General features: G+C 41.3%; 1 protein-coding gene across 2 annotated transcripts in view; it reads left to right on the top strand.

Moving 5' to 3' along the window:
- Nucleotides 1-23179, top strand: part of LOC103317005 (glutamate receptor ionotropic, kainate 2) — a 661640-nt gene that overhangs the window by 23030 nt on the left and 615431 nt on the right. For both annotated transcript variants that reach the window (XM_031926014.2, XM_031926013.2), the window contains exon 3: nt 2492-2641. In XM_031926014.2, the coding sequence (XP_031781874.1) occupies nt 2492-2641 (150 nt within the window). The remainder of the gene's footprint in view (nt 1-2491; nt 2642-23179) is intronic.

Here is a 23179-nt window from a genome sequence, read left to right as displayed (position 1 = left end):
GTGGTACAAAACGGTAAATACTTTTATAAATAGGAAAGCTTTAATTATTATTGATTTTACTTTAAGTGTTGTACATCCATTTTAAAAACCAACAATCCTGGCAGGATCGCCATTGAAACGCTCATCACTTCTTCTTACTGGTCCTTGGTACTTTTTTAATATTAGATTTTAATAAAAGAAATAATAAGTCTAATATTTATTAGAAAAAGTAATAAACATTTGCAAATCTGAACCGTGGATCCGAATTCAGATTTGGAATAAGGTCCTGTGCTGTCTTTCAGTGGTTTAGATTTAAGTGTAATATCTTTATTTTCGTTGGTTCTTCAGTTCTTTTAATGCGGCTCGGTAGGCTAGGCATTCTTCATCCTTTTCCCGGCAGAGAATGCAGGTTGATTTTGCAATCAACCCAACCTACTTTGAGCTTTTCCCATGCAATCGCCTTTTGGGCAATCTGGACAGGCAACTGTACGACGGCGGTCTGTGTATCTCCATAGGTTTTTTGAAGGGTTTTTACGGACGGCTCATCTACTACTTTCTTCTCTTTCGAAAACTCTCTACTCAGGGCTTCTAGAATATCCTGTTTAGAGGTTAGTATGTTGTGGTCTTCTATTTCAAAGACCACTTTATGCTGAAGCCTCTTGATTGTGACTTCGTCTACCAGCACTACTTTAATCGCTTCTTGAAGCTCTTGCGTTTTCACTTCCTTGGTGCGTCGTAGATACAAAAGAAGATCTCCTGCTACCGTTTTGCGTATCTTATTTACGCTGTTACCAACACCGCCAGATTGGGGTCCGGTTTTATTTTCCTCTAAATATCAGCGTACGAATTTCCCTCAGCAGCTTTTATAACAAGTGCATCAGGCCTGGTGGATCTCTCGTGGTTTTCCAGTGCCATTTTTGTTCTTGATAGCAGAGTCTTTATGTATATCCTTTTTTCTTTTCTTTTTTTTTCTTTTTCTCCTTTTATCTTCCCTTGTGTTCTTAGAGTAGTTTTTTTGTCACCCTTCTACCTGGCTTGGTGACATTGTCTTACGCTTATTTAGCGTTCTTGTCGTCACCGCATGAGATGCTTCTATCATCTGTAATGCCTTGTCCTCTTTCTGGGTATGCTGCTGTTTGGGTAACATTTCCGCTCTACTTAGCCTCCATCTAATGCTTTTCTTACTCTTTTCCAGCGCCTCTTGTACTTTTTTAAGCTGCTTAACCTGAAGCATAATGACTAATAAATGTTGGATGCGTTTGACACAACATTATCCATATAGTCCAGCCTGTCTCAGATCTTCTCCATTGTGTTTTCTCGTTCTCACTCAGCATCCCGGATTGTATTTCAGATCTTGAGGGCTCCTTTTCCTGCTTTCTCTCTTTGCTTGATTAAATTATCTATGCTCGATAATAGTATTCATCCCGGTATGTGTCCGACTTCCCGCGATCCCCGAACAAGTGATGTACGTTGTATTTTATCGCAGTTTGTAAACTATTGTTCACAAACTGCTATAAAATACAACGTACTTTAGTTGTTGAATGTGGTACAAAATATTGTGGATTGATGTCTGTCATGGGCTAATAATAATTACTGCTTTGAGAATGGCAATAGTCAATTAGTCAGAAAGGTGCACGCCGCTAAAGGTGTGCACTACTAAATACATCGATTATTTTGCTTAATTAATATGACCCAATCTAAGTTGATTTTACCAGCATATTGCTTCGAGGTCAAATAGAAATATTACTGCATTTGTATCATCCGCATAACAAAAATGCTAAACGATCATTAAATTTATCAAACGCAAGATATTTGGGATAGCATAATCAAACAAAGCAACGTGGATTCGGCAATTATAATTGTCTGTTACAACCGTATTATTTTTTAAAATAGTTAGAGAACGATATTTTCACTCATCTAGCAAAGAGCTAAGACTTTAGATCCGATAATTTCATTGCAATAACGAATGACGATCGCTTTGTTCAGATATAAGAATTTATTTTTGACATAATAACCACGAAGGAATCTATGTATAACAAGAGTCTCGTTGATACATACATGCTGAGTCTGCAGCAGAAGATGCAACGCGAAGTTAGCTGCGAGCTGTAAAGACAGATCCGCACGGAGCGGGATGAGCGCGCATCCTGCTGCTCTCTTTGTCACTGTGCGTACACTACTAAGGACATAGCTGTCTACAGCAATATTGCTCCAACAGCTCAGCACGGTTATAAAATCTTCCTTCAATATTATTAAATCCAGTGAATCTGTAAACAAACATTCAGGCAATATTGCTAAAAGATTGGGGTTTATATTCGGTCATGAGCATCGAACCCTCACCACACTAGCTTAAATCTCAGGGTTAATAAGGTTACATCAACTAACCTCGTTGTTGTTATTTCTTTATCCTAAGACCAACATAAATAAACAATCGATTTTTTTATAATTTATTAATATAAAGTACAAAATGCTGCTGTTGCAACAATAAATAATATATTTTCTGTCAAACTTTCAGGTGCCATATTTCATAAAGGGGATGAAGATTTAATCTTAGCGTTTGATGAAGCTCTAAGAGATCTAGATAATGAACAAAATAAAATATTTAACCTAAAAGCTGTTAAAAAAATTAATATTGAATTTGAAAGTTTTAAGGTTGCTACTGTTGGTATGTTAAGCAGATAGTTATGTGATTATTCAGTTTTTGCTTAATATTTCATAAAATTACTAAAATCATATTTTTGCTTCCTACGAAGACGAGTATAACACAATAATTAATGCGAAAAGTAGTATATCTTGCGCACTTTTTGTAAAAAGTAGTACAACTAAGCTGCCTGCAGTCGAGAAAATCACAACTTAATACACTTCGAAAACTTTGCTGCTCTTTCTAGTTTGCGAAAGTAAATGTCGAGGAGCGCATAGATTAAACCCTAGGTGACGCGTCGGTATTCGCATCCGTTGTGCAGAAAAACTTTCTCACAATGTATAATTTGAAACGCTGTAGCTTGCTTGGGCTTACTTTGTGCTGCGTTTTACCCGGAATATTTCTCGGCACCGTCCACGTGTTTTCTCGGCTTTGCGATAGTGCAGGCTTTCTTCTTACAAAGGGACGCCAGACGACCGAAAATCGTCAAGACCGCAAAGTCTTTTTTATGCGCCTGCACTCTCGCGCCACCAAATCTTCTTGCAGCTAAGCCGTGATATAGTTTAGAGCGGGAGGGGTTCTTGGATAGCAGAGGAGGTGGAACAGAGGAAAAAATTACCCAGAACTCAAGCGATTGATGTTGTGATGTTCTTATTTATTTAGGTTCTCATAATCACAGTTATAGCATATTTTACCCAAAACTTGAGGTAAACCGAATTGTCGTAAAACCAACAGAGCTTTACAAACCACTAAAAATCTGCCGAATTTTTGTCCCGAAGCTAAACTAATTCACCCCTAAATACCCATGCATAAGGTCGTACGAACTCACCGGCACTTCTACTCATGAAGCGACCCTCCGGCTGAATTCGTGCATCGGGCGACGCTCTATCGCCTGTCCCTAGATGACTCCTTCACAATCACCCGCCGCGCTCGGCGCCCCGCTAACTCGTACCCAGAAAGCTCAGACGTGGCCGACCCTTCCCAGACATACCTCACGTACCGAATAGACCCTGCCCGTGCCTCTGCTGCCCGCGACGGATAACCGCTGTTATCCTCGCTCGCGCCAGGAGATAGTGGGCAGCCGTCTAGGATGCTCACAACAACACGCTTCTGACCGGCCACGCAAGACTCTGCCTGCAACGAGCGACCGCTGTCGCTCTCGCTTGCACCAAGTCGTTGCTGGTACGCGCCGTCCATCTAATCCAACTAGCCAATATGCACTTTTCGCTTTACACTTCCCGAGCTTAACGACACTTCACCACGATACACTTTGCCCTTAAAACCTCTGAACTCTTTGATTTCCAACGATTAAAGACAAACTAAATTATTCACCATAGACAAATCTTAACTTTCGTATCAAACCAAGAGATAAACCAAATTTCGCTAATACAAAGACACCAGGAGACAAACCCGCGGAAAACCGCAATTCTACTTCCCGAATCGCGACACAAAGAAAATCAAAAACCGACACGAAACGCAAACGAAACTTTCTCTAAACCGTAGCCCGTTCAAGTCACCTCAACTAAGAGTTTCAGCGACACGTCTGACCGCGAAGAAGATGTAAGGAGGAGAAAAACTACTGACCTTTGTCTAGAAAGCGTTGATGGACACGTCTGTCCCGGATCAGAGCCGACAAGCAAGAGAGCGAGTGCTGCTCCTTGTTCGAACTCGCGGCCCGCGCCGGCGAGAACGGAGACCGCTCATTGGTATTCTCGCACCGTTGCTATACGCGAATCCGCGTACCTTCTATTAGGCCCCGTCCGCGCGTGCTTTTCGATTTCGCTCAAACGCGTTCACACACACTTACATTTAATTATGTAGAATAAAAACGACAAGCCCTATAAATCACGCTTAATAATTTTTCATTCATCTCTCTACAGCTTCTATTTGGCCTCGCAGTTTCCTCATCGGCGATGGTTCTCCGGGTTTTCTGCTCAGCAATACTCTCGTTCTCGGGTTGATCTGGCAACGCTGCGACTCCTACTCCTCGTACCCTCTCGTTTTCTCTCTCCCATCTCTCTCTCTCTCTCTCTCTCTCTCTCTCTCTCTCTCTCTCTCTCTCTCTCTCTCTCTCGCACCTACTGTGGTTCTCGGAACCGCTCTCGCTCAGGAGTTATGGTAAACAAAAAGCACACACACATATAAAATTTCACTCTATACCTTCATATTTTTCGGCCTCGGGACGCCCCGCTGCTACCCCGGCCTAGGACTCACGCTGCGATTTCTTGCAACGTTATGACTCACCATTCCGTGGAGAGACGACAGCTAGCCGATAATTCTCCTCACCCTGCGGTCAGGGCACCTTAAAGAGCGATGGGTCACGGCTAAGCGTCATTAGGTCGTGCACTTTCGAATACTTATTTTATTCTTACAAATTTAACCTTCAATTTTCTAGTGAATTTAAAAATTTTAATGTAAGTCTTAGAAAATAAATAGGGCAAGTTCATATAAGTTATCACAGAAACCTGGAGCGCAAATAGTAGTCCTCAAAGTAGTTATCACCTTGATTGTTAAATTCGGGAGTTATGGTAATTGATGTAAGGATTAACTAGCATAGAGTTATTTCCTCTATTTATTAAAAAAAAAATATAAACCTTATCCTACAATACAAAACTTATCCAAGTAATATCTATATCTTTGATTTTAGTACTTTGGCAAAGTCTTGATACCTATGACACATTTGGTATAAGAAGAGACAAACAAAAATTTTTCATAAACTAGATAAAATGAGAAGGTGTCTTGACGAGTGGCTATAGCATCAAGGAATACTCAGTTTAAAGTCCCGTTATAATTGGCGGTTATAGTTTAGCGACCCTGTCTTATGTTCCTCCTGCAAAGAAAAAAATTAAAAAAACGAATTTTTGGGTAGCAGGCACCTTAGTGCTTAGCAAAACAACAAAATAAAACTTAGAACTGCCTAAAAAAATAGTTTTGCACCACTGTACGCGCGTTTGCTTGTTTTACATAAAACAAGCGGAAACGTGAAGCGTGATAAACAAACGCTACGTTTGTTGTTTAGCTTTTATTCGGAGCACAGAGAGTTGAGTAGAATTCGGAGTTCAAAATGGTGAATAATCATTGCCTTTTGCAATTTTAAACAATTTGCTTAGTATTGAGCAACAACTGAATAGAAATACAATAATTTGAATTCGTCGTTGAATTGTGTGAAGTGTGAGTGTGTGAGTTTAATGATTTTAATTTCGTGTAAAAGTGTCGCGACACGCGGTTTTGTGGAAGTAGCGCGCACTAGTAGCTTCTTCCTGGCCTTCAAGTTGAGCGGAAAAGAGGCCACGAGCCGCGAGCAAAGGGGTTTTGTTCCCAATCGTAGGCGATAAAAAGGGGGTGTCACGCGGTCTGACTGTGGTGGTCAGCGTGAAACCCCCCGTGAAGACTGCTAGACAATGCGAAGGAGCCGATACTCACAAACCATAACAACCGGCATACCACAGGGTACTATACTAGAACCCTTACTTGTTCTTATATATATATATATAGCTAAACAGTCTCAATCCTGATACAATAATATCTTATGCTGACGACACAGCTATCTTATCTACTGATAAGATATGGAAACTTGCAGAAATAAAAATGAACTTGTATCTAAAACAAGTTGCAGAGTGGTTAGCTTTAAATAAATTGTCTCTAACTATTTACAAAACAGTCTACATAACTTTTATGAACTACTGTAATAACGTAGAGGCAGATATTTGTTTAAAAATAGATAACATTACGATAAAATAGGTTGAGAGCTAGCTATCTAGGTCTATTTTTTTATTTCAATATGAAATGGGACAGGGACATCGAGTAAGTAATTAACAAAACAAAATATCTAACTTGTGTCTTTGCCAGATTTCTAAATTTCATGAACACTAATGTTCTATGTATTATGCGCTTTTTCACAGCATTGCAACCTATAGCATTATACCATGGGAAATTGCTTATAAAAATCATAGAAACTTGCTACAGAAGTTGCAAACCAGACTGATAAAAACTATTATCAGAAGTACTTTCCTAGGTGACAACTACCTTTCTAATCTTGATCAAACTTTTTATACAGAGTCCTTCTTTTTATACTGTCTGTGCTTCGTGGCAAAGCTATGTCCTAACTCGCTGTGGGGAAAGTTTGGCCGGTGCGAAAATATGAGCATACTGGCTTGTGTGCAGTTAGGCTGTCTGAAAACGCTCTGGCTAACCTTCTGGAAGCCTTGCAGTGCACGCGCGCGCGCGCACAAACGAGCTCCCCGGATAGATAGCCCAATGACTTTCGGCAAGCTCGACGATCGCTCGTGCATGCGCGCTAGAAGGGGACTCTGCCCCGCGCGTTTGTGACTCTCCCTCGCCAGGGGGCGTTACAGATTATCACGTGTAATAAATCTCGGGTGTTGCTCAGTCTGACGAGCATTTCGAGGGTCGTCTGACTCGCATCATCATCATCAACATCATCATCATCATCATAATTATGGACGTATGTTGAAGACATCCCTGAACATGTATGATTTGCGATCCCACCTCGTATGGCAAGACCGTGTTTGTCAGAAATTTTCTCAAATACATCGTACAGATAAGCGATACAGAATTTGAGCGTATATTACTCTACTATACGGAATGGCAGCCGACTTATAAGGAATTTGCTGGCAGTATTGAATTTTACGATGGATTGCCAAAGATGGAGGACTACAGTAGAGATCCCGCGCGACCAAAACTCTTGATTCTTGATGATCTGATGCGTGAGTCGTCCAGTGCGAGTGTAGTCAATCTATTTGTCAAGGGCAGTCATCATTTTTAATTTAAGTATTCATAGTTATTTTTAAGAATCCTTGCGATCGCTCGAAAATACGGCATCTAGTTCAACAGCTCCATCCCGAAGATCCGAAATTTTTGCAAGAAGCCTATAGCGATGCTGTCTCTCGGCCCTCAAGCCGTCGGGCCGCGACGCGTTGACCAATCAGCGCGCGCGCGGTACGGCGGCTAGGGAGAGCAGAGTGGAGGCTGCGAGCCGCGAGTGCTCGAGCCGGCACTTGCCTGCCCCGACTGCTCCCAAACAGACGTGCCTCAACTTCAACTTCACCCGGTGTTCCAGTTAAAAGGATTTAAGGTCAGCAAATCGTTTTCCGTTTTCTCCGGTCATATCCGTCTTGCGGGTGAACGGCAGTTCCACGTTTCGGTTTCGCGAACGAAAAGGTTGTCTTGCGTACGCGTTAGTTACCTCCGGATCGCTGTATTTATCTTTTTATCTCTTTGTATTGTGTTCCGTCGAATAAAGGGTTATCTCATTTATACGGGTTATCTTCTAGAGTAATAAGCAAAGTGTAGAATTAAGGATTTTTATGGTAGAAGTGGAGAGTTTCTTTGTAAAAACGAAGGTTAATACTTGGCGCCGACACCTGGACGTACGAGGCGTAAGGTGTTCGGGCAATTCTAGGATAAGTCGTTTGGCGTTTGCGAAATTCGCGTGCGACGTAATTGTGTAAGTGAGTGAGAGACGAAAAGTACGAGCTAGTGTTTGTGTGTTCTGGTTGCTTCTTGAGCCTTGAGACGTGCGCGTGTCACGCGGGATATCTTTCGTGTACGGGTATTTGCTTGTCGGAGTTGCCTGCGTTCACGGGTTATCCTAGTAATTTGTACGAGTCGATAATAAGTTGTAAGAATCTATTAAGAATATACAGTTCCGTCTAATAAATCACTTGTCTCTATTATCCCGAACCGTTCTCTCTCCTTACTGTTTTTGGGGCTGCAGCTAGCCAAGCACAAATCCCGTGCAAAAACCCTCGCGTCGGGAAACAAAGAGTTGCAAGACTCTGGCGTTCACGAGGAGCGCTTGGCACCACCGGGTCATTTTCCAAGCCCCGAGCGAGGGATTGCACCATAACTAGGGTAGCACGAAAAGTCAAGTTACAACTTGAAGCAGGATACACTGGAAAATTGCCAGTATCGCACGTGCATCTTTCTGATTAATCGGCATCAGTATGTATTTGTGAAGTGCAAACAGATTAAAAGCAACTTCATCACCGACAATGTGCCAGTTGTTTGTGTGTGATAGATTGAGCAACATTGACGGTGGTAGCAGTAGCAGCAGCAGACCAATTAACATCAGGACTGTGGCAGCAGCAGCAGTGTTATTCTATTAGACGATAGTATCTGGATTATTGCAGGTGCTGTGCTGTTATCTTGACGAGGTGCAACGCAGAGCTCTGCTCCGTCAAACCTGTTCCAAACTTGTGATAAGACTGGCCGAGTGTGTACTGAATCTTTCACGCGGGAACGTGCCACTGAGGAGACGTTATAAGAGCAAATTTCGTAAACACGCGCCAACATTGAGCAAAATCATAGCCTAGGGCCAAACGATACAGGATCGCAAGAGACTTTTAATTAAAGCTCAAAACCTCGTATTGGTCATAGTGAAACCTGTGTTTTTAGCTAGAAAAATGATTTTAGTACCTCAAGAGTGTATCAAGTGCGTGAGACAGCACCAGCAACAACAGCAACAACAACAACGCCAATGCTTATCAATAACAGCAGCACCGTCAAAGGCAACTGTCACTGACGAGTGTGGGGTTAGTAGTGGTGGTGATGGCCACAACCACCTAAACACAGTTTAGACACCGGGCTCCGAGGTATTGCGACTGGACGACGAGATGAACAAAATTTTGAACTTGAACATGTATCAGCAGGTGTTACAAAGGTTTCTACATTACAGAAAAAGTAGCAGGGACAATGAAGCTGTCAATGAATTGTTGTTACCGACTGCCGATAAATCACCATTACAGCCATCACACTCAATTACTACAAATGTCGATGGCAAAGTAATATCTGATTTACATATTATTAATAGTGTACCGCCAAGCTTTCGTAAAAATGCGCAAAATTTAATTAATAGCTTACGTCGGTCTGGTAGCATTGCCTGGAATAAACTTAGCACTGTAACGGTACATGGCGTGAAAGCAAGAGGTGTTAATATTGTAGATTTGGTAAACGAAGCTGTGTGAGAAGTAGAAAAAGGCCCCCTTCTCGTGGTTTCAGTTAGTTGGTTCGCTTTACAAGGCACACGTTCCTCTGGAATTTAAAGGCAATCAGAAACTTCATATTGCTGTAGCAACGGCTGCAGCGGAAGAATTTAACAGTAGTAGCAATAACAATTCTTTGCTGACCGCTTCTGACGTGTAATTATCAGTGCCGACACAGCAACAACAACATAAACTAGTATGCAGCCGAAGTAGTAGTGACAAGGACTACGACGACGATGAGGAGGAGATGGAGAAGAAGGAAAAAACAGCAGATCCGAATAATTCGAAATTTATGAATTATCGCAAAGGTAATAACAAAAATCGAGGCGGCAGTAGTATTAGTACAAAAGTAATGTACAAGATGAAAAAAATCGAGGTTAGTCGGTAGGAGACAGTCAACGAATGGAGAGTAAACTCGAAGAACTGTACTATAGTTTGCCAGCTCCATCAGCATATGTTAGTGGAGACAGACTTGTGCAAACCACACGTAAAAAATTCCCTCTAACGAGGTGCGAGAGTCGAGATGCGCACAGAATGCATAAAATGGTGCGATATCGTTTTCCTCGTCTTGCTTATCGGGTATTCGGCCCGTACGAGTTGTGGGAGGCTGATTTAACCGACTTTCGCTTTCTAAAAACTTATAATGATCAATACAGCTACTTATTGGGAGTCATTGACGTGCTAACAAAGGACGCGTGGGTTGAGCCATTTCGTGATAAAATAGCTAAAAATGTGGCCAGTGGTCTGGAGCAAATTCTACAGCAAAACGACGACAGACAGCCTATATATTTTTAAACAGACAAAAGCAAAGAATTTATTAAACGCAAAGTGCAAAATTTGTTCAAAAAAGAAACATTATTTACCGCGCTGTGCGGGACCCCGACGTCAAGGCAATTCGTGGCATAGCGCGATCTACACACTCGAGGATCGGGTGGGTGAGAAAATTGACAGCTATTTTTACGAACAGCAGCTGAGTAGAGTGCGTAAAGATTTATTTGATGACATTTTTCATATCGTCCAGGAACTGCGCAGTAGGGGCAAAGAAAAGTAAAAGGAGTATTTCGTGAGTTGGAAAGGATACTCGGAAAAATTCAATTCTTGGTTGCCTGCTAAAGATCTTGCAAATCTACACATATCCAATAACAACAACAAAAAATGACGATGACGGATGTATTTTACATGGTTTTGTCCAGTAGTAGCAGTGGATATGATTACTCCGAGAACACTGCCAATCGCTTTACCGCACAACTCCCCCAAAATATCTGTCTGCACGGCAATCCGTGTGTCGGCCTCACCAAAATTCAAATACCTCTTACCTTTCAACACATATCAATGAAGAAGAAAGCAGAGGGAGTCGTCTGTGTAACAAGAAAACCCACACGTGCTACTTACATTAAACAATAAGTTACGCAATGATGATGGTGATGACGATTATGATGATGATGATGATTATCGGGAGACTTTTAGTCAAATAAAATGCAGCGTTCATGATAGCCTTTATACTTTTATAGTAGATAAATAACCTCCACAAAGTGTAAGATCATCTAATATTTGAGATTCAGTGTAGTGGCTATATTCAGTCAAATGCACCTGCACTGGGGATAAGTGCGCTGGTTGTACTCACTCATTCTCTCTATCTGAAAATTTGTGTAAAATATGAGGCTTTAGAAGTGGTGAATTATTAACTTGTGATGGTAAAACAGACAGCTACATTATTGGAAATAGACCGGCAAATCTTGCAAATGGTTTACCGAGCGTGCTGATGTTTTATAGCAGTATTTGTCAACCTTACGTGACAGGTGATGTTTGATAACGATCGTTACTTGTTGTGGCTCTTCAGTTACACGATTACACTTACGGTAGAACGCACATTCAGAACTTCACCCCACCAATGTATCTGCCCTTGCAGCCCTCGTCTTTTTAGTCAATCGAGATAGAAATAAGAGGCAAGAATGGACATTCTGTCCCATTTAACTACGGTGCGTCGACGGTGACATTTCATTTTAAGCGCCCAAATTAAAAATATCTGACTACAGTATTTTTCTTGCCCACCAAATCGGTTGTAGTGACTGTGGTGGTAGTAGTAGCGGGGATACTAACGTTACATTTGACTGTAGGCGTTATCAGACTGGCGCGGGTATTGGCAGTTATTCAAAAGGCTTATGTTGCGGTGCTTTACCTCTTGTAAGGCGTGGCGCTAAGTCTGTTAGTAAGGAGGCTGCTCGTGCTAGTGTAAAGATCATGAATGATGTGGTACACGAGAAAAGACCTTTTAGAGAAGTGTTAAGTAAGCGAGTGTGAAAAAGTGGGGATAATCTCAAACGCAAAGCTGAACAAGTGATAAAAAAATTATGGCGCCAGATGAACAGGAGGGGAAAGAGGTGGGGAGTGGTAAGAAAAAGAAAGCTAAGTATAAGAAGGCACAAATGACGCAAAAAGCGCTTGTACTTATGGTGTTTGGGGCATGGCAAGTTACGTAGTAATTATCTTGAGTTCTTTCTCGCTTCAATACGATTAAATGTAATAAACATGACTTTGTTTGGTTGATCTCAGTTCTTTTCTATCTATAATTTCGTTGCGGAATATATCAAACTCGCCTAACCTTTTACTTTTTTAAAAGTTTTTTTTAGAGATATAGATAGACTACTATTTGGTGGTGTTGAGGTACGTGTACGTCTTGTGCGTTCTCGTGACAGCTTTTATCTAATGGATCTCTATTCTGGCGCATAAAAAATGCTTCCTCAAGTCACAGCAAAGTGTCCGCTTACACGGGTAGAAGTGAAAAACGTAACCCTGAACAGTTCATGGTCAGTCAATAGATAATGTCATACTGGGTCAATTGCCGAAAAAAATCATAATTAGATTTATTGAAAATAAGGCTTATAACGACAACACAAAACTTAATCCGTTTAATTTTAAAAATTTCAATATCAATTTCTTGTGTTTGTTTGTGGATGGTGTACAAGTCCCATTATAACCACCACAGCCTGACTTCAAAAAATCAAAGATGTATGTGGATGCGTATCACACACTCGTTTCGGGTACGGGGGTGCATTTTTCAAATGCCGGTAATTTAATAATACGCGATTCATACCTAAATGGCTACTATCTTTTTGCATTAGATTTGAAAACTGATTTATTGGCCAACAATGACCCCCATTGTAATTTAATTAGAAAAAGCAGTGTGAGAATTGACGTGAGATTTGATGACGCTATAGAGACTGTTGTGAATTCTATAATTTTTGCTGAGTATGACAATCTGTTGGAGATTGACTCGTCACGACAAGTTTTGGTATATTACAGTGGTTAAGGTTAGATGGCGCTCTTTGAAAACCCGAATAAAACCGCCTACCAATACAGACCTTGTGCCAGTCGATATGCCTTTCTTGAGCTATGCAGACGAATAGAAAAATGGATCAAATTATTGATTTTCAGTTTTTCAAGGATAACAAGGGTCGAGTTGTGCCGAAAAAGTAAGCTTAGCAGTATTTGATTTAGATGCTACAGCACATTGAATTATCTCGCCTACTTGTCATACGAGATTCTTAAAGAAAGATATTTTAAGAGAGAATAGTTGGCTGACACTGCATCATTCGTTGCTTAGTTGTAATATAAGATTGAAAAATGTGTAAACGTGAAACGATGAAGTAAAAGGATATTTAACTTGCACAGCTTCCAAAAAGTGCAACCCTGCAGATTTTCATTGGATCCCCTCTACAGCACCAGTGATCAAGTAGCGCGGTAGCGCCACGAAGGCGAGTTTGAGAAGCAGACGAAGCCGCGGCGCCCGTGACACTATTTACTTCTATATTGGTGTTCGGATTTTTCATGATACAAAAAAAAAATGCTTATCGTTACTGTTCATGAGTTTTTTTTTGGCTTATCGGTATGTTTTCTGAGCTAAACTATGATGTCCAACAAAAATATTTGTTGAAAAGCCGTTTCGTTTCATAATAAGCGAGTTTATATATCACGAATGCTCAAAACAGTATCTCTACTTTTTTCTCCAGTGTGATAGGACCGTGAAGTTGGCCGCACAAGCTATTATGTGTATAATACAATTGGGTATCGCTTTCCCACAGATTTCTATAAGCTGCGCAGAGTAAATGTGTTTACATTGTCTGCTTAAATTTAAGGTTATGTTTTTGAACAGCTGCTGCACTGACACTGCACAAATTTTCTGAGTGTTCGAGATCACAGATTATGAGACCCCCCACGAGCGAAAAAAGTGGGTAAGCCTTCACTAGAGTTTAAAAGAGTTATCTTTGACAGGTAAAAGAGCCTTGTCTGATATGATAGCTCATAGAATTAAATACTTACTAAAAGTTAAAAAGGCTATAGCAATTATTGTGAAAGAGTTGGGTGACTATAGCATAGACAAATTAGTAAATAGCGAAAATGCACAGTACACATATTTCACTGCTGACAATGTTGAATGTGCAATGAGAGATTTCGACGAGACGCTTGTAGATAAAATAGATCAATTATTAAAAGATAAAAATATACATTTAGCTTTAAAAGATATTTATATCATCATATACAAGTTTGTTAATTTACATTTATATAACCTAGTCGCATACCTAAATACAACTATATATATGAATACATAACTATGATTGTATTTAGTTTAAGAGTTTTGAATAAATATAATTGTAAAACACATATAAATATTTCTACTCACGTATCTGTGTACTTTTATTAAGTCACGACCCGATCTATTATTATGATATTGTATTTACTTTGCGTTGATTGTGCTGTCGGCTCTGCTGCTAGTGTTGTCAGGAACAATCGACTAGTCGTGTGCAGGGATATTAATAAGATATAACTCACGATTGTAGTTTTCATTAAGAATTTATTCTTTATACTGTTAGATCGATTTCGCGACCTTATTACTGGTAGCTCTGTCGACAGCCCGGAGCGTCGTAGCAGAGTCCAGTTTGAGTGATTAGTATCGACTGATCGCACCTCACTTTCGGGCGTATTCGTAACCTCGCTGATCTACTTAACGTACGCACTTAGCAATTTTATGTTTGCTGACTTATTGCAATATTGCAGTACGTCTCAGGACATAACACCCCCACCCCCCCAACGAGCTAGTTGCCTATTGGTACAATAGCAACTTAATAGATTAACAAACAAATTTAGTTAAATATAACTTAAATTATAAGAACATTAGTTTATTTTAAATTATAAATGAAGTTCATATTATACACTAATCTATTACCTAAGATCCTAGCAATATAAATATATTAAACATTAGTATAGTCATCGTATTGTTTACGTAGAATAACAGTAAAGGGTTTGAATATTTACCAATTGTAATTACAGCTGCATATTCTAGAATGGCTTCCATGAAAATAATGATATATTCTATTTTGGCTTAGATTCGACTTTTGATTCTATTGGTTGATTTGTATAGGTCTTTGAATTGGGTGTATAGATAGGAATAGATGGGAATATTTCTTTCTTCGGGCTAATAGGATTTTTCACCATTTCTTGTAGCTGGATATCTTGAGAATTTGTCGTCAATGTCCGACTTTTATCGTCGTTTACTATCGTATCGTTTCTTTTATTACAATTAATAAATGTGTAATAAAGCTGAATATAGCTCCTAGTAGATGAAGCGTCCATCCATACATTGTATTTAATGTATATCATCGTATTATAATATTGATTGTCAATTTGCATATATAGATGATAATAAATATCATTATTATTGCTGAGTTGATTAATCCAAATTTGACCAGTTTGTCTGTAAATCGATTTCATGTGCTTTCAGCAATATTTATCAACGTATTTTTGGTTAATAGATAAGCTATAAAACCTCCTTGAACTGTTTCTTCGCCTTGCATTTCTCTGGCTATCGTGTTAAGTAAGGATGCTCTTCCCATCGGAAACATTATATGTTGCTGTAGTTTTTAATGATCTTCTTGTAAATAAATTCCACTGGTTGCCAATAAATTCAACTTTTCTGGTTACCATGCAATTTTGGTTGACGGTTTCAAAGTCTTGATGATGTTATTACTTTTTCTTGGCGCAGGCATAAGATTTATCCAATTATCGCCAATTTTAAAATATTAAGGTACCATAGAGTTGCAGTTCATCTGCGTACCTTTCTTTAACAGTGTATGGATTTTTGGCGTAAGAAATATTGTTTTGTTTTCTAATGAGACTGTCAGTTGTGTATAACAATAGTCAGTATGATAAATCTTTACTTCCACTGGCGTGCACATAATTATGCGTATAGCCTCGCCTGCTAGTCTAGCAATATACCCAGGTTTTTGCATAATGTTGTAGGCAAATTCATCATGTGAAATGGATGCAAAAGACAAGGATTTCTGAATGACTTTCCTTTCTAATTCACATTCTTCTTTTAGCATATTTAAATATTAATTTCTAAACTTATCCCTAAAATGTTTTTCTACGTATACAAATTTTAAATTTACATATGTAAACAGATCAAAATTAACTATAGGCTTTTTATCAAACATATCTTCTTAGAATAATAACTGATTATCAATTTCTTCGCAAATTAATAATTTCGGATGTTTTATATACAATTTTTTATATAAAATCGTTTTATATAAAATCCTACCGCAAATATTAATCTTTTCTCTAATAGATAACGCGAATAATATTTCATTAGTACTTATTGTATAAACTGTCTCGTGATTTTGTGAAATTATTTTTGCAGCTACTCCTCCATATAATATGTCATACTTTGTGATGTTGCGCTTTTTATAACCGGTCCGGTGACGCAATCAATCAGATTACACTAGTTCTTACGTCGATCTTCATACCGCGGACTCTTACATCTACAGAAGGAGACAACGTGTAGGTTTAGGAACAGGTGTGCCTGGCGTGGCAGAGGTGTAGAAATAAAGCTTGTTACACAATGTTTATTATGAACAACAATAATCGTATATTCTGGAACCCCCAGGATGGATCAGACTTGAACTGATTACAAGTTTCCCTGTAATAATTTAGCTTTGAGATCGAGACGTGATGTTATTCGATGTTAACGAACTCACAAAATAAACATGATAATACCCGGTTACTGGTTTGATGAACAAATAACGAACTTTTACTAGTAAAACAAACAAGACCAACCGTGCTTCCGGGACTCTAAATTCCGTATTTAAATCGCCCAAAATGGCGTCGGCGTCGCAATCAAAGGACGCGGCGTCCGTCAAGATGGTGTTCGGTCGTTAGAGTTGACCTCCGGGAATCGATAGTAATTATTCGCTCGTTGTCGCCTTTCCCACAGTGTGAATATTTACTGAAAAGCGCGAAAATCCCATAAAACGTCGCGAAAACCACCGCAATAGAGGATGCTTCCATGGCGATACGAACAACGGTTATTCGAGACTACTCTCGTTGAGGGGACAACGCTACAGCCGCACGATCGGCGACGACGCAACGCAAATATTTTAGGGGAATTTCGGGTTGCCGGACTTAAAAGGGCCAACGGCGTCTTCACTTAGTGTTCTCCTAATTGCTGGATTTGTTGATCGACAGCGGCTCGATGGTTCTTCTTAATGGGACTGGATCGCTTGGCGATCAACAGCGGCGCTACGCAACACCAGAGACCATTGCTGGATCGTTTATCGATTCTACAACGGCTAAATAATTCCCCATGTTCGAAACTGGATCACTTGGCGATCAACAGCGGCGCTACACCATTAGCCGACGATTTCTGGATCGCTTAGCGATCAACAGAGGCTTAAACAATTCTCCGAGTACGTTGCTGGATTGCAGAGCAATCGATAGCGGCTCAAAAGATTTATTAAAATGGCGAAACGAGTATTCACGGTACGCTCACAGATGCGCGGCCGTGATGCGCACTCGTCAGTCCGCCTCGTGCCGCGCACCGTGCTCATCCAGAATCCGCTTACTTGTGTCGCGACGCGACTCCTAGTGTGTACAGGAGCAGGTGCGTGCTGGCTGCGTCGGTACAACGGTACCCGACAATACCATAGCAGGCATAGTCGCCTGCCAAGCCTGCAGGGGGGCCACCGCTGCTCCACGAGGCTAGCAGGTGAGGTTATTTTCCTCGGCGCGACGACAATCAATGTTATTGTTCCTCTGCTGCATGATAAATTGCAGCAGGGAACAACATTGATTGCGCAGACAATTTAGTGCTAGTGTACACGTGTAGCCGAGCAGGCTACACGTCGCAACTTAGTTTTGAAATAACTATCAGTACTTATTAGTGACCAAAAGGTATGGCTAGCTTGTATATCAATACAATGCTGCTCTGATAATGTATATACTGTCCCTGAACTTAATTTTATCTTATCGTTGTCTAAGCGTACATCTGTGTATTCCTCTGAAAATATAATTTTTAAAAGTCCCTGTACTAAAACATCATTCCATGAACCAGAACCATCCAAATATGCTGCGCCTGTCCATATCTTTTCTTTAATACTTCCCGTAAGTTCAATTCCTGTTGATGTGGTTGAGTTTACTTTCAAGTTAGCTATAGTATGGAAATTGTCGTATTAGAATATTCCCGTTTCGTGGATTGATTTAAAATTTTCGTAGCTTAGATCATAAATATATTCTTGTATGCCTTTTCCTACCGCACCTATATGGCTAAACATTCCGCAATGATATACCATGCGCTTAATTCCTATCTTAGGTTAAGTTAGGTTGAAGGGTTCTGTGCAGTCTTCGAAAGAAAACCGCACTTCGCTCGGTGGCCTGTGGCCCATTGCGATACCCTGTTTATCTATAGATCGGAGCTAACCTAGTTCCTTTACGTTTGCTGAAAGCATTTCCAGCTTTTTGCAAAGTTCGTTATCTTCCCAATATCCATTCCTGCTGCCTCGTCCAGTTCCACTAGGAAGCTGAAGCTGTGGCCCAACGTATTGTGCCTTTTGCTTTCCAGGGCTGGGCAATGACATAGCAGGTGGGATATGGTTTCTTCTTCTTCGCAGCATTCTCTACAGAAGTTGTCTTTCGTCTTTCCCCATCTCTTGAGATTGACCCCGACGGCACAGTGACCTGTTACTACTCCTGTGATCGTGCTTAAAAAGATTTTCCTGTAATTTAGCAGCTTCTTTGTTTTTTCCTTGTCCACCGATGGCCACAGCGTTCTCGATGTAAAACAGTCATCTCGTGTTATCCATCTCTCGCTGTCAATGGTCGTCTTTATCACGTTGATCGTTGGCAGTGGGTGGCTGATCGCTTCGCTGCTGTCTTTCTCCGCTCCAAGCTTTGCCAGTTCATCTGCCTTGATGTTCCCTTCGACACTATTGTGTCCGGGTACCCAGCAGAGTCCGACTTCGCTGTTGCGGATCCATGACAGGGCTTCGCGGCAGCTCATCACTGCCTTTGATCTCGTTAATTTCGACGCCAGAGTTTTGAGAGCTGCTTGACTGTCTGTGTAGATAGTCACCTTCATTGGCGCACCATCGTTTAGCTGTGCCAATCTCGCTGCTTTCTCAATTGCTAGGATTTCCGCTTGCAGAATGTTGCAGTCGTTCTTGAGCCTGTATGACTTTTGAATTCCTAGTTGTTCTGAGTAGACTCCAGCTCCCGTACCTTTTATCGTTTTTGAACCGCCTGTAAAGATTGAGATCTCGTCCTCTTTTATTATTGAGTTTTGTTCCCAGTCTTCTTTCGTCGGTAATGTTATTTTGATGTTTTCTTTGAAACTTAGGTAAGTGACCGTGTAGTCCGTCTGCTGTATTAGCAGGGGCTTTAGGTTTTTACTTAGTTTCCCCATCTCCTTCATCACCGACGCATGCCCGTGGTTGGTTTGTTTCCACAATTTGGAGTCTCTTAATCTGAGAGCCCCTTTTGCGGCTAGTCCTTTTACGTACAGATCTATCAGTTGTAGGTTTAGCATTGCCTCTAATGCCGCTTATGGTGTGCTTTGAATTGCTCCAGTGATACCGAGTGCTGCAATTCTTTGCACCTTGTTATGCGTTTTCCTGTTTACTTGCTTATCCATGGCTTGCCACCATACTAAGGCTCCATAAGTAATTACAGGTCTTACAATCGCCGTGTACATCCAGTGTATGATGTATGGTTGTAAGCCCCATCTCTTACCGAACATCTTTTTGCATGTGTAGTATGCGTTTATTCCTTTTTTCATCCTTTCTTCCACATTCCTTTTCCAAGTGAGTTTGGAGTCCAGGATGATTCCCAGTTACTTTGACCCCTTGGATAGCGTCATTTCGCGCCCTCCAATTCTTGGCGGTGTGAACTTGGATATCTTGTATTTTCTTGTGAACAGTACTAGCTCGGTTTTACTTGGGTTGACTCCCAGACCGTTCTATCCTGCCCATTTAGAGATTTCCCCCAGTGCTGACTCCATGATATCTCTAATCGTGGTTAGGTCCTTACCCGTGATTAGTACTACCACGTCATCTGCATACGCTATTATTTTTATCTTTTTATCCTCAAAGGTTTTTAGTATCTTATTGATTACTATTAGCCATAGTAATGGGGAGATTACTACCCCTTGTGGCATACCTCTTGTGGTTTTCCTTTTTATCGAGTTGTCACCCATCTCTGAGCTGATGGTTCTGCTTTTCAGCATTTCCATTACCCAATTGATGGTGGTTTGATCCGCTTCAATTTCTTTTAAAGCTTTCTCTATTGATTCCGTGTTCACATTGTTGAAAGCTCCTTCTATGTCTAGAAATGCACCTAATGTGTATTCCTTTTCATGTAGAGCTTTTTCTATAGTTCCCACTACCTCGTGTAGTGCACTCTCTACAGATTTGCCCTTCAGATAGGCGTGCTGCGATGTGCACTTCTTTTCTATATCTGTGGTCTTTTTTATGTGCCTGTTCACCAGCCTCTCTAATGTCTTTAACAGAAACGATGAGAGACTGATGGGTCTGAAGTCCTTTGGTGTCGTGTGGCTTGTTTTACCTGCTTTGGGTATAAATGCTACTCTCACCTCTCTCCATTTTCTTGGTATATATCCTAGAAGTACACCTTCAGTGTAAATCTTTACCAATAGATCGATTATCGTGTCTAAGGATTTTTGTAGCATGATTGGCATTACTGTATCCGTTCCCGCCGATTTATACGGGTCGTATTGACCACCCATGTTACTTTTTCCCTTGAAACTATTCTCCTCGCCACCTCCCATTTGTCCATGTTGGCTGTCTCTTATTGCATTTTTACGCATTCAGATTCCTCCTCGTGGCATCCTGGGAAGTGGGTGTTCATTAGTAGTTCAAGGGTCTCTGCGCTGGTTTCAGTCCACGTGTCGTCCGGTCTTCTGATACTCTTTAGAACTGTCGGGTCCTTTTTGAAAATCTTCCTGAACCTAGACACCTCGTGTGTGTCCTTGATGGATTCGCTGAAACTTTTTATGGATTCCCACTTTGCGCACCTAATTTTTTCTTTATATTCTCTAAAACTGATTTTGTACTTTTCCCAGCTATCGTTACTATTTTCGTATCTGGCTGCGCCGAGGAGCCTCCTTGTTGCTTTCCTCAAATTTCTTAGCTCCGCATTCCACCAGGGTTTGGTGTTTTTGCGGCTGTATCTTATGGGGCATGCTTCTCGGAAGGCTCCCTCTAGCGCCTCCTCTAACCATTTAACGGAGTTCTCAATGTTTTCGTGCGTTGGGTTTGCCGAGATCTGAGTTTGTGCCCATGTTCCTAGCTTTCCCTTCACTAGCTCCGAGAACTTCGTCCAATCTGTCTTTTCTGGGTTGCTAAAGGTCCTAGTTTTCGGGGTATCGCGATTGATTTCAAAATGGATTCTCCTATGGTCTGAATAGGAGTTTTTGAAGGATACCCTCCAATTTTTAATCGCGATAAGGTCCGAGTTTGTGGTCAGAGTTAGATTTATTACTTCCTCCCTTATCCTATTTGCAAAGGTTGGCACATTGCCTTTATTGCATATTATAAGGTTGTTAGAAAGTATGTACTCCAAAATTGACTCACCTCTTTCATTAATGTCCGTGCTTCCCCACTGGACGTGGTGTCCGTTGGCGTCGCTTCCTATCACCATCTGTCTGCCCTTGTCTGTGATATTCCTTGTGGTGGAGGCTCCTTTTCGTCATACGGCATGTATACAGATGTGAGGATCAGCGCTGGGCTGTTCCTCTGTTCGTGTACAACCGTCGTCATATCATTGGTGCTATGCTGTGACAGTAGTTTGAGTTTTAATTCCCTCTTTGCTACTATACAGGCTCTTTTCTTACCTGTTGTTTGAGAATAGAACAGGTCATATCCTTTCGCCCTGAGTCCTTGAATTGTCTCTTGCGAGCCATGGTTCTTGTATCAGGACGATGTCTATATTCTCTTCTTCCATGGACAGCATCAAGTCCTCCGAGGCTGCTTCGCAGTGGTGCAAATTAATTTGCACCACTTGCAGTCCCGTGGTCCTTGTCCATGTTCTTTTCATTTGGAAGCCTCGCCTTCAGAACTCCCAGTCCGAACTTGATGCCTTCCGCTCGATATCTTGAGGCATTTAAGAGATTCTTCATCCACAGCTATGACTAGGTCTTTGCCGTTTCCGCTCTTGCTCTTTGCTGAAGAGATAATTCTCCAGCTTTGATATTATTTGTCTGAGTGTCAGTTTCGACCTTGGCACCACTTCGAGCTTCGCCCCCTGCCAGAGTTCGCCGCAGTTGTGGATCACTCGCTTTAGGAAGTCGCAAGACTTACTGTTGCTGCAACCCACAACTTTAACTCCCTTCTGCCAGCCGGCTCCGTCAAAGCTTACCTCGTCTTCCCCGCCTCCTTCGGATCCCTCTGCAATAGCCAGTAGGATCCTCGCTTCGACCTCCAGCCACCTTTCTGAGCTCATACTTCCATCTGGATCTGATCGATCTATGATGGCTATCTGATGCTCTTCAGGTGACTGGAAGCTCTCAAGGGTTTAGGCTTTTTCGCTGCATTCCCCTCCCCTTCGCCTCAACGCATCCTTTTGGGCGCCTGCCCCTTTTTCGGGGTCATTTGCCCTTTGGATGTTCCTGCGTCAGCCCTCCGTAGCTGTTTCCCGTCTCCAGTTCTTCTCCCGTAGGGTGCATCGATCTTGTTTCCGGTCGTTGCTTCCTCCGGTATTATTTCAAGTGATTGTGAAGTACTTTGCTCTCGTTCGTACTTCTCCACCACTTTTTCGTTCTTCCGGATAAACTCTCTTTCTCTGTTAGTGAGATCATCCGGCTTTTTCTTTTTCATTTTTTCAAGAAATTTGACCGCGCTCTTGTAGCCTCGTTTGGCTTTGTGTTCGTGGTCAAATTTCTTTTTCTTTTTCTTTCCCTCTTTGCCCTTTCCGGCTTTGTCGGTCTCTTCAAGGAGCCTCCTTTCGGTTTCTGAGTCGGCTGTCCGGACTGTATTTCCGATAGACATATTATCGTCTTCAGTCGCTGTGTCGATCTGCATATCATCCATCCGATCAGAGATGCTCCTTGGGCTGACTTTGCCTGCCAGGGATTCGGGTTCTTAGTTTTTATTTTCACTTAAGGCTTTTTGCGAAGTTCCCGCAGCCAAGTGACCCACTGCGGGCGCAGTGAAAAACGAAGAGGGCAATGATGAGCCCCTCCCAGAATCCGAATGGGGCTCGGCCGCTGTTTCAGCGG

Source organism: Nasonia vitripennis (genome assembly GCF_009193385.2).
Source record: "Nasonia vitripennis strain AsymCx chromosome 3 unlocalized genomic scaffold, Nvit_psr_1.1 chr3_random0007, whole genome shotgun sequence".
In the NCBI taxonomy this organism is placed as follows: Eukaryota; Metazoa; Arthropoda; class Insecta; order Hymenoptera; family Pteromalidae; genus Nasonia; species Nasonia vitripennis.
This window is presented reverse-complemented; position numbering and strand designations above follow the sequence as displayed.